This window comes from Cygnus atratus, chromosome 14 (genome assembly GCF_013377495.2).
Source record: "Cygnus atratus isolate AKBS03 ecotype Queensland, Australia chromosome 14, CAtr_DNAZoo_HiC_assembly, whole genome shotgun sequence".
NCBI classification, from domain to species: Eukaryota; Metazoa; Chordata; class Aves; order Anseriformes; family Anatidae; genus Cygnus; species Cygnus atratus.
In genome coordinates this window covers 11,046,650-11,059,008 of record NC_066375.1, presented here as the reverse complement: position 1 = coordinate 11,059,008, position 12,359 = coordinate 11,046,650, and the positions used below count along the sequence as shown (strand labels likewise).

Sequence of the window (12,359 nt, the reverse complement as noted above, 5' to 3'; positions counted from 1 at the left end):
TCGGAGCAGCTCTGCCCCACCGCCCCGAGAAGACAGAGGCAGCTCAGGATGGAGGAGAGGAGGGGATGAATGGTTTTCATCCCCTCTCACCCACGGTTCCCCAGCATTTCTCTTCCACCCAGAAGCTGTCCCCTCTCCCTGCCTCCTGCCTTCCTCCTCCTTCCTCCTCCTGCCAGCCCCAGCTAGCACCAGCAGAAAAAGGACGAGAAGGAAACACTAACGCAGGAGCGAAGAGGCACCAGTCAGGCTGCCTGTACTGAAATGCGGATCCTGCTCTCGTGGCATTTTCCAGCCCTGTCTCTTCTCCTTCTGCAATCCCTTTCCAGCTTCTCCCTCCTTTTCCACAAGGGACTCAGCCTCTTGCTTTCCACCCCAAGTTTTCTGCTGGTGTTTGAGTCATTTTCTCCCCTAGGGCCCATTTCTCATCTCCGTTTGTTTCTTTGTCACTGTTTTATGCTCTCTTTGGGCAATATTTCATTTTGCCTTTGTTCTTTGGTTGCCTCCATCTGTCCCTTCAGCCATTCTCCTGAATGTCCTTCTGTTTCCCTCCAGTTTTCTTCACCAGTCTATACTGTATTTATGAATCTGTTGGGAGATGAAAGCTTCCTTACAGACACAGGACCTCAGTAAGCTGCAGCTGTCCAAATCTATGCCAGAAGGTTGGCTTTTCCAAACACATTTATCATTATTTTTCATCTCCTGAGATTTGCAGTGTAAAGGGAACCTTTAGGCAGAAAATGTCTCCAAAAATCACTCCGATTTTGATACAAGCCTTTGGCTTTGCACATCAAATCACGCAGGAAAATCCCCAAAGCTTTGCCACCTGGCTTTAGCCCTCTGAAATCCAACGGTGGCTTGTCTCTAGCACAGGAGCTTGGATGGAGCCCGTCCAGCCTGAGACCAAACCCAAGCAGATGAAATGCCAGCACCCCTCTGGTCCCTGGGGTCCAGGGAGGAAAATGCAGACTGGATGGGGATGCACGTGAGCTTGTTGTGCCCCTCAGCAGCACTTTGGAGGAGCCCCACGCTTCACTGGGATGGCAGGAGGACCAGCCTGCACATCGCCAGGATGGGGAGATGGGCATACAGGGCTGTGTGGCTCTCCTGCAAGGGTTTCCGTGCTATAAATAGGTCCCGTGAGGATCCCCTTTTAACGAGGGTCTTCCTCTGCAGCAGGAAGCCCTGGAGGGATGGGGAACTAACTGCACAGCCAGGCTCTAAGTGGGCTGAACAAATCACGCCGTGCAGTTACCGAGGAACTTGCTCCATGAGTCACAAAATGTCTTTCTGGGGTTCTGCTCTCTCTTTTTCCTGCCGTGCTTCCCCTCCCTGCAGCTCTGCTTTGTCTCAGCTGCTGTGCTGAAGGGATATGAATTAACTCCAGCAGCTGTGGATTGTGCCCAGCTCAGTGCCTTCCCCTCTGCCCCATCTGCTTCGGTGTGCACTTGCAGCCTTGTCTCTGGAATGTTTCTCAGCAGGAGCCAGCAGGACCTCCAGGTCTTGGGTGGGACTTGCCCTCACTGCTCCCCCCCCGTGACACTGCTCCCCAGGCAGGAAGGCTGCTAACATCTCCGTTATGCAAAAGCCTGGCTAGCTCACAAGTGACTCCACTTTCCAGAAGCAGCGAAGAAGAGGACAGCCTGTGCCTGCGAGGAGAAGATGAGGGGAGGGGAGAGCTGAGCCACAGCACGTCACAGAGAAACGCAGGTCCCTACCGGCGCTCGCTGCAACCCAAACCAGGCTGTGATGCAATGTAAGACACTGCTCTGACGTCTGTGCTAGAAAACCAGTCCTGCTGCGTCACCCCGACCCCTCCAGCCCATCCGTGCCAGCATCTCCCTTCCCCTCCCACCTTCCACAGCAAAGATCTCTACAGGCGTGCCCTCCAGACCATGCAGAGCATCGACCGAGTCCCTGTCACGACTGGTTGCACCGATTCTGGTAATACAGTCCAGTTCAACAAAGGCACAGAGCATTACACATCTGCTTGGAAAATCTGTGACCTGGTGGTTTACAGCACAGTTGTCCTTCATGTATGGCAAGCTGGGTACAAAGAGGTCCTGCTCGAACTGGGCTGGTTTACACAGAGCCACTCAAGGCACCTGGGAAGGTGCTGGGGGAGAAGGGCCCAGCACTGCAAATCCCTGGGGAGAGCATCCTACAACAAGCCCACAACGTCAACATCTCTCTGTATCGAACTGCTGGGGTGCTACCAGGGTGTTCCTCATCCCAGCACGAGGGAGCTATTGCTCTTTCTCATTAGCTACAAAGCAGTTTGTCCTGCCCTTCCTGCTCAGCAGCTCTGCACTCCAGCTTTTGAGCCTGACCTGTCTCTACAAAGAAGAGTCCAGACTCACGTGGAGGCAGGATATCACTGTAGGACCTGGGTTATGGGGAGATGTCACCACAACCTACAGCCAAGACTGATAGGGATTTATCTCAGCATTGCTCCGGTGCAGGGCAGCCCAGCGGCTGGCAGCAATGCCCTCATCTGGGTGAGACACCGACCTCGAGCGAGGTCCTGTGCTGGAGGGGAGGGATGACAGCCTATGCCCAGGCCCACCTGAGCAGGACAGCCAGATACAAAGAATGGAGAATAAGGAAACATCTGAACAACAACACCACATTTCCCAAAGAACAGATTTCTGCAGAGAAATCTATTTTCCCCCTCCCCTGTGTAGAGACGTGTTGGGTCCCCCCATCTCTGCTGCATACAGAAATGCTTCCTTTCTCACTCAGCTTCTATCAGAAAATGGGGAGTATCTCTCCCTGAGCAGCTTGCTTTCAAGGTGCTGCTGTCACAAACCCACTGCTGTCCACACCGTCGCCCACGGGACCCCCACCCAGGTGACACCGAGCAGTGTCACGTCCCGGTCCTGCCGGGCACCCAGCAGGGCAGGCACCATTTGCTCCAGTGCCAGCAGGCTTCAGAGGCAGGATGAGCACTAGGGGTTTGGGGGCAATAAGAAACGCTGTTGGCAGCATAGATTTTGCTTGGGCTGATGGTTGCAAAACACTAAATATCAAAGTGAGGGCTGTCCCTGCCCAGGGATGAACAAGCATTTCTTTCTGCCAGAAAGAGAAAAGATTAAGGAGGGATATTTCACACTCGCATACACTTAAGAGGAAAAAATATTTATATGAGGGAGAAAGGACTTGGCAGGGTTTTCCCGGAGGCCCCGTTTGCTGTTTATGCGTTTCTCAGGACGGGGTTGATGTTGCGGAGCCCAGCGGAGGAGGCCGAGCCCCGCCAGCTGCCGAGGCGGGGGCGCAAGCGGGGGCTGCGCGCAGGCTGCCTGCAGGGCTGGTGAGAGATCTCGCCGAGGCTGCTGTTGCCTACGCCTGCAATGAAGTCATGTCTGCGAGGCTGCAGGTAGCGGCTGCTGTGGTTTCCTAATGACATTTGTTTGGCATGGCTGGGGACCAGAGCCAGGAGGGGGTGCTGGGAGCCTCAGCACGGGCACCAAGGGTGCTGGGAAGCGGGCACTGGGCTCTAAGCACCTCTTAGGACCAAGCCTAAGGTGGGACGTGGTGAGAAATGTTCTCCAGTCTGAACGTCCTGTTTTAAAAGGGTGGATGGCAGCTCAGGCTCCCACTGAGATACTGAAGGTCTGAGTCCCTCTTCCAAACCCCTGCAGTTGGCAGTGGTTCCTGTTTCTAGCTGGAGCTCGCTATCCCTTGAAAGCACAAAGTTACAAAACCATAAATGATTACAATTTGGGCACCTGCCGTGCTTTGGAAGTGCCTGGTGCAATCCCTCCCTGTCCAAGCCGCACTACGATTCCTGTTCTTGTTTCTGGAAAGGAGAAGCCTTGAAACGTGCAGGGCTTGCACTGGCCTTTGCTGCCAACGCTTTCATCGTGGTTTTAAGTGGCATAAAGAAGGCAAATACTTGTCATTGCAACACGCAGGGCTGGGATCTTGCTTAACATAAAGCATGCTCTTTCTTCACCCCACCTGAGGCAGTGAGAGCAGCATGATAGGGCTGGGCAGCAGGTACCAGAGGAACAGGCTGGGGCTAGGATGCTTTTCCAAAGACCTCCCCAGAAGCTTTTCTAATCCTAATTAGGAGATAAAGCAACCTGAGACAGGCAGGAGAGAGCCACCACACTGTGCTACTGTCCTCCGACTCCTGCGGTTCAGGGTGTCGTTGCTGCTTCACCCCAAGCTCCAAACCAGCACAGCTGGAGATGCTGCAGTGAAGTTTGCTGAGCCAGGACAAAGGAGCCCCAGGAGGTGCACAGCACCCATTGTGGCCATGGTGAGACCTCGCTCAGGCACCTCAGAGGGAGCTTTACAGTTGATCCCTGTATGCACTGCCCCTGTGTTTCGCATTTCCCATCCCTGGGCTCTGTGCTGGACATCTGCGTGCTCCTCCCAGCGCTGGGGAAGGCTGGCACCAGAGACCAGCAACAAAGGATTAAAGGCCCAGCTGTCCTCAACCCTGCTTCTTCAGCAGCCCCACTCTGCCACCACATGACTGCGGCTGTTTGAAGTCCAAACAGGCAGCAGAGCAGGTGGGTTTTTAAAAAACACTTTTGCTACGAGCCCCGACACAGGGGATGGAAACCAGAGAAGCCTTTTTACAGGGAGATGCTGAGCACCCCCAGCTTTCCCAGTGCTTCCAGGTAAGGAGGGCTCACAGCACTGCACAAACGAATGAAATTCTCTGCCACTTGAGGCTCCGTGTGCCTCCTGGCCTGCACCAGGCGACTCAGCTTTGTTTTGTTTCACAGGAGCCCTGAAGGATTCACTGGAAGAGTCTTGGAGAATGTGGTAGATACAGCCAGAACAGCTTCAAGCAAGGACACTTGACTACAAGCATACCATAAATGCTCTTTATTTAAACACAACGTCAGTCAATAGAACCTGCAATAAATACTCAAACTTTTGAACATACATGTCCTCATCTATGTATCTAGCCAGCACAAAACACCTTTACATTTCCTTGTTTAGATACAGATCTATATATCACTGTATATAGAGATATATACACACACACACATACATATATCAAAATATATATGCGCTTGTGCAAAAGTAACCTTACCAAGGACAGTAAACAAGTAAATATTTCCCAATCCGCTCTCAATGGCAATATTGCAGTGAAGTTCAGTTGTATGCTCCTGCCATTGGGAGAGTGAGAAAACAGGAGAAAAACTGAAATTGCATGCATGGAGAAGCAGCAAATCCATTTTATCATGATCAACAATGCTGATCAACAACATTTGTAAGGGCTCGATGCCCCCTGAAATACCAGGCTTGATTCAGCACCCTTACTGACAGCAACCCCAGCAGATACCCACTGCCAAATCCAGGTGAATCAGGGTTGTGTCGAGCTCTTACAAATAGATCCCATGACACTCACCAGGAGAGATAACCTCCTCCCAAGCTCTGTGTAAACTTGTTTCCAGCATGCACAGCTCTGTCTAGACCCGGGCTGTGTTACCATGACCCTAGCCGAGCTGGCTGTACTTTGTTCGGTGGCAGGCAAACAGCCTCAGCACTGCAGCTGAGGGTGCAAGGGGCAGCAGTTGTGCCCCAGGGTCTGCCTGTACCACCAGCTGCAGCTCAGACCCTAAGGAACGGCTGTAGAGCATCTCTCAAGAGGCAGAGATGGGCAAAATATTCACTGCCCTGCTCTGTAGTATCATGAAAAGCACCTACAGGTTCGCTGGGTGCCCCTGCAGCTGGTGACAGAGGAGGAATGTCAGTGATAAGAGGGTGCAGCTACCCCGGCTGCCAAACGGGGATGTGTGTTCACTGCAAAGTGTTCTCTTTGCCCCCAAAAGAAAGGTTAGGTCTAATGCTCGCTTTCAAAGAGCTCCGATAGAAGGCTAACCGGGGGAAGAAGTGCTCAGCCTGCTGGGCTCAGCTCTCTGAAAGAGCCAAGCTCTCACACTTAAAGAGACTTTGTTGACAGGAAGATGCCCAACAGTGGCTGTAGTCCTATTCCTGGACCCGGGAAGCCAAGCACAAGTGCAAAAACAGTGATGAAAGGAACCTTAATCCTTGCAAAACACTGGTCTCGGGGAGCCAGGGGTCACACCACCTCTCTGCCGAGCAAAACATCCAAGGCCAGGGTGGTTTTTCAAAACAGCCCTTGCTCATCTAAACATGAAGCACCACCCTTGGATACTATGTACACTGCAAACATGAAGTGCAGGCACACAGCTCTGACAAGTTAGCAATAGACGTGGGTCAGCCGAAGTACGAGGTGCTTCCCCAGGGCTGGATGCTTCTGCAGATGGCTGGGGAAGGGGCAGCCCCCCTGGCTCCCCCTTCCCACCCTCCCTGTCCCAGGACACAGCCAGGCTGCTCGGGAAACCTTTGCTTGCCTGCTGCTTTTACAGGAATGGCACTTTCTATTTGCTGACAGAGAGCAGAGAAGGGAACGTGGAAGGCAGGACATCCTCCCCCCTGCCAGAGGAATGAACATGCTCATAAACTCATCTCCTTGGGAAGTGGATTCATCATACCAGTTAACGCAAACACGCAGAGGCAGGGGACCGGCAAAGGGAGGGGGGAAAGCCTTTCCCTTAGCCAGTGCGGGTGATTTGGGCTCCTGGCAGCTGAGTATTGTAATATCAGAAGGGCAAGAGATGCTGGGAGAGAGACTGCAGCCTGCTGTTTACTCCTAGCCAGCCCTGTTAATGCCCTCCCCCCTACAGCAAAAACATGTCCCTTATAGTAAATAAATACATAAATAAGCCCTTTGAAAAGCACAGCGACCGTGACGTGGCAGGGCTGAAGAGCACGGCGTGTGCCTGCTCGCACACCCACTCTGGAAGAGCGGGGCTCTCCTTTCTGCACTACTAAGCCCTGGCCTATTTTCAAGCATTTGGGAGGATTTGGTAACTTAAGTCTCTTCCCTCCCTCCCTGCCGTACCCACTGCCTGGGCAGTGCCCTCAGGCAGGGCTCCCATGCTTTTCTTGACCAGAGGAGAAGCCCACACGGTCCGGACCTGACTTCACGGGCTCCACATGCCCCCCAACACCCCACAGATTTGTAGATGCCACCAGGTGGGGACCTGTGCCCAGCCCATCCCCCCTGTGCTGCTCTCCTTGCACTCTCACAGCTCCCCAGCAGTCAGCAGGTTGTATTTCAAGACCCGGGCTTCCCTGAAAGCAGGAGGTCTCCAGGAATGCTCCCAAGAGGCAAAGGACCGACAGAACTCGCGACACTCTGCCCGCTGTGGTGGACGAAGCCAAGACAACTCCTGATGCGGAAGCTACAGCTGCCAGAGCAGGGCCACCCGCAGCAAGGACAGGATTTTTAACACAAAAGCTGCATTTGTGACACTCGTCTTGAGCAAGACGTTAAAAGCAGTAACAACCTGTCTGACTGCGGCTGAAAGGGTGAACGTACGGCAGTGCAAAGCCCCAGTTTGTGGAGCCCGCCTGTGCTCTGCACCACCGTGGCAGTGGTGTAAGGTACAAACCAGCAGCACCCAAGGCAGCCTGGTCAGTTTGCAATTACAATCGGGTATTTCATCACAGTGACTGTCCTCTAATTAAGTCACTGCTGTGTTTTATCAGATGTACTTAACCTGAGTCAACCCTCTGCTAGTGCAAATCCCAAGTACCCTAAAATCACTGTAAGTGGTTAGTGTCCTGACTTAAATGTTCCATTTTTGAATGCCTAGCATACATCTATAAAATTCTTTTTATTACAAAATATTTTAATAGGCAAAAGGATTCCTTTATATAGCTTATCTTTTCAACCCTGGAACAGGAAAGGTTTGTCATGTTTGGCTTTATTGGTGCCACAATATTTTGTCCTCAAGTATTTCTCTTTTGGCCCCCGCTGCCTCCAGAACTGAGCAGTTTGTATTGTACCCGTTTCGCTAGTGCTGCCTTAGAGGAACAAAATCAGTTCTTCAACACTCAGACTGCATTGCAAGCCTGACGTTTCCTAACACTGCAACTGAGCACTGCAACACAGAGATCAACAGACAAACGTCCCCTGTCCCTTCCACCTCTGTGCGCTGGACACTGCACGGGTTCTGCAGCTAGCCATTGCTCATCTCTCAGCTGTGGCATACAGCACCATCTGAACTGTGAATATAACCAGCCAGGCAAGCAGAGTAATTATTTGGACAATAAAATCCTGGTCCACAACACATGCTATTGAAATGCAAACAGTAATTAATAATGGTAAAAATACGCAGAGCCACTGAGATGCGGGCACCGGATCTCTCCCGGCCCTGCCTTGGCACAGGACCCCCTCCCGCTGCGCTCCTGCTACAGCCTGCATTCCCCCGGATTAACGACAGGAGAAATCGATCGTGACAATCAAGAGGTTAATTTTCACTTCCCCCAGAGTGCTACATGATAATCATGACCTGCAATGAGCTGAAGTGCACCTCTAACCCACGCGGGGCACCTACTCTGGACCCCGCAGCGCAGGTCCCTTCCTTTCAGTCCTGGTACAGCAGGAAATCAGCAGCACCTGACCCCACACAGCCTGTTAATGTGTCCTGTTAATGTGTATCTGAGGAGCAAATGTTTTTGCAGACCAGGGACCACCTCCTCCCTGTGGTCACACGCCGTACTGTGCCATCATACCCCTTGTTTGCTCAGGTGGCTCACACTGTGATCTCAAAGCTGAATGCAAAGGAGTTGGGGTGCGCTGGGGCACTGCTGACGGCCCCACCAAGGAGGGCACGGGAGCAGGCACGGCATCAATGCTGGCAGCAAGAGAGCGGAGGGATGAGCTCTCTTGGGCACATGCCCTGCCTCTGTCTACTGCGAGCTGGAAAGGCTGCAACGGAGCTGAGCCAGCACCCATCACAGCACCAGAAAAGGATTGGGCTGTTACAGCTCTTTGTCCTCCCCAGCACCCTTTCCAAGCAGGATCAGGGCTGCTTTGGGAAAGACAGAAGGGAACACTGGGAGTTCCTCCTCACCTTCCCCACAAAAGCCAGGTGGGGCTTTACCATGAGGAGTGCTGAGGGCTCACGGATGAGCCTGCTGCTGCCCTGCACCTTGCAGCACCAGCACCTCTCCTGCCCCACACCACCCCTACAGGGGTGATTCCCCTGCAGTGCCCCCTGGGGCTGCCTGCTTGGGTGCCAGTGCTTGGGACAAGTCCAGAGCTGCAAAGGGAGCCACGGTCACAGGGGGACTGCAGAGGTGGGCAGGCAGAAATCCCACTCCCTCCCTGACCAACCCAGGCCAGCGCAAGTTGCTTCCTTGCAGCGCTGCCCCCCTTCAGCAGCAGCACAAGCAAAACCCCCGGAGCTCGGGGCAGGTGCCTGGAACTGCATGGGGAGAAGAGCCCCCATGCATGCAGTGCCCGGGCATCCCTCCCACGGGATAACACAGAGCACCGATTTGTTTCTCCTCCATCTCCCCCAAGTATTTCTGAAGACACCACACTTCTTCATTCTCCTCGAGTCCCCCCTCTCAAACTGCAGCTGAGGGTGAAGGCAAGGGGGGGAGCCCCATTTTCCCAGCCCTGTTGCTGCTCTCCTCCAGTCTGGGACTGTCTCAGAAGAAGCCCTCAGCAGCACAGCCCAGCACAGCCCCCATCCTGTCCCGTCCCACAGCCTGCACCTGCCCGCTCGTGTCTGCGTGCCCCTGACAGCTCTGTGCGCCCGCCGCCAAGTTTTGCGACCCGGGAACAAAATGCAAAGCCTGCCGCAAGGGGGAAAAAAACCCTTAACAAACAAACAAACCTAAAGCCATCCCGCGGCCAGAGATGTGCTTCCAGTCTGTCAGTCCTCTGCAACAAAGTAAGGAAGCCCTCCTCCCTGCCCACCTCCTCGGGCTCTCTGTCACTTGAGACCTGAAGTTAAACGAACCGGGCAGTTAAAAGCTTTGGCTGGAATCTCAACAAAAGGACGGTCTGTGACTGTGACAGCATCTCACCCAGCTTCCCGGTACCACATTCCTGAGCCCCACAGTCACAGTCCCACATTCTGGGCAGAGAGTCCATTTATTTCCACCATTATTTCAGCAGAAACTCCTACAGCACTTGGCAGAAGACTCATTCGTTGTTACTGGGAGTTGTTTAAATTGTCCCACCAACAGTAATAGCTGCGGGTCAGGCACAGCTGACCGAGTTACACTCAGCCCCGGTCCTAAGCATCCCTTCTGTGGGGAATTAGGCACAGGGTGCCCTCTCTGCTGGGCAGCGCTGGGAGCACAGGGCTCCTCCGGCAGCCGCCCAGCCGCTCACACTCCGGCCATGAGGTAGTTCAACACCAGACACTGTCAGGAAGTTCCTCCTGGGACGAGCTTTCTGCACAGCCTTAAAATACCATACACCCCCCCCTCCGCTCCCCCCGGCTCAAGGGACCTAAGGTCGTGCACCTAAATAGGTAGCCTCTGTGAGCAGCCAGCACGCCCGAGCCTCCCCGGGGCAGCCTCCCACCTGCCTGCAGAAGGTTTGCTGAGTTTTAGGTTTCTTGCAGCCTCTGGGTTTTAGGGGTGCTTTAGAAGAGGATCGATATTATTCTTGGGGGTTTTGTTTTTCCTTACAGAGAGAAAGGCTCATCTTTATAGCCAGTGTGCCACGCCAGAGCCCATCGCGTCTAGCTACCCACTAGGCACAGTACCTTTGCAGTGCAAAAAGCCCTCGGGGTTAGGGAAGGAGCCCTCTTCGCAGAGCAGCTCGCAGGTTTTATCCGATGCCAGGGGATAGCCGTTGTCCTCCTCGTTGTAGTCGCTCCTGCCGTTGCTGTTTGAGTAGCCATTGGCATACATCTTCAGGGCAGACCTGCGGAGGCACAGGAGCTCCTGGAAGGCATACCTGAAGTCCGGGCTCCGGCAGTAGATCAAAGGGTTGAAGGCAGAGTTGACATAGCCCAGCCAGTTCAAGAGGATGTACACGTACTTGGGTATGATGTCATCCTGGATGACGTGCACGATGTTGACGATGAAGAAGGGCAGCCAGCACAGCGTGAAGGTGCCCATGATGATGCCCAGGGTCTTCAGGGCTTTGTGCTCCTTCAAGAAGAACTTGGAGGAACGGCGGTGCCCAGCTCGCCCGTTCTGGTCCTGCTCCTTGTTCTGGGTGTGAAACCTGCCCTCGCTCTTGTCTATCTTCTGCAGCTGCTTCTTGGCCACCTGGAAGACCCTGGCGTACACAAACACCATGACCACGAGTGGCAGGTAGAAGGAGATGATGGAAGAAGCAATAGCATAGGCTTGGTTAGTGAAGAAGTCACAGCATGTGTCCTTCTCATAGCAGAGGATTGCCTCGTCACGGTCTGCCCGGTACCAGTGCATCTGGATGGGCAGGAAGGAGGTGAGGGCTGAGACCACCCACACCACCAGGATGACCACACGTGCCTTGCTCTTGGTCAGCAGGCTCTGATACTTGAAAGGGGAGGTGATGGCAAAGTACCGGTCCACGGCAATGACGCAGAGGGTCTCAATGCTGGCCGTGACGCAGAGCACATCCAGGGATGTCCAGAACTCGCACCAGAAGTTCCCAAACTTCCACATCTCCATGATGATGTGGCTGGCACCGAAGGGCACCACGGCCAGCCCCATCACCAGGTCAGCGCAGGCCAGCGAGGTGATGAAATAGTTGGTGACAGTCTGCAGGCGCTGAAACCGGGCGATGGCCGTGATCACCAGCACGTTACCAAAGACGATGGCCAACACGATGACCGACATGAGGATCCCCATGCCCACCATCCACACGTCCCGCGACACCGTGGGGTCTGCGGCGCTCTGGTTGGTGCTGCCGTTGCCACCGGGCAGCTCGGTGCCCACCACCCCCATGACCCCCCCCCCCAACAACCCACCCCTCTCCCCGGGCAGGCGGCGGGGGTTTCTCCCTAGGGCTGTGCCGCCGAGGGGCTGCGCATAGGGGACAGCAGGTGCGGGACGGGCTGGGTGCCCGGGTGCGGTGCGGTGCTCGCTGCGCCCCGCTTCGCTGCGCTCTGCTCCCGTCCCGCCGCTCCGCGCCGCGCCCGCCCGACTGCCCCGCGCCCCTCCGGCGCCGCCGAATTTATAGCGGCACCCGCCGTGACATCAGCCCCGCCGCAGCCAATAGCAGCCCGCGCCGCGCCTCCTCGCGCGCACCTCGCGCCCCCCCAGGTCCCCACTCCGGTCCGCCCCCGGCCCCACGCGTGTTCCCCCCCCCCCCCCCCGCCCCGCGCGCGGGCTGCGGGCACCCGGGGGTCCCGCGGGTGGGGCGGCCCCGAGGTGTCCCCTCCGTGTCCTGCGGGTGCTCGCCGCGCCGTGCTGGCCCCGCGCTGCCCCGTGCTGGCCCCACGCCCACGCGTGCTCCTTGCCGCGGGGTGTCCTTGTGCTTCCTGCACCGCATGCGCCCCCACGCGCTCCCAGCCCTGTCCCCGTGCCTGACACCCACGGGTGCCACACTTGGGCGCTCTCTCTCTCAG

At 55.2% G+C, this 12,359-nt stretch overlaps 1 protein-coding gene across 2 annotated transcripts in view; it reads right to left on the bottom strand.

Moving 5' to 3' along the window:
- The window catches only part of LOC118254431 (beta-2 adrenergic receptor), a 32,197-nt gene extending 20,261 nt beyond the window's left edge, over window positions 1-11,936 (bottom strand). Inside the window, exons 1-2 of one of the 2 annotated variants that reach the window (XM_035559642.1) lie at window positions 10,841-11,933; window positions 10,563-10,723 (exon numbers count right to left, since the gene is read on the bottom strand). In XM_035559642.1, the coding sequence (XP_035415535.1) occupies window positions 10,563-10,723; window positions 10,841-11,736 (1,057 nt within the window). In that variant the 5' untranslated portion in view covers window positions 11,737-11,933. Of the gene's footprint in view, window positions 1-10,562 lie in introns of both variants that reach the window. The other variant, XM_035559641.1, reaches the window with a different exon arrangement.
- Window positions 11,937-12,359: the final 423 nt, after the last annotated feature.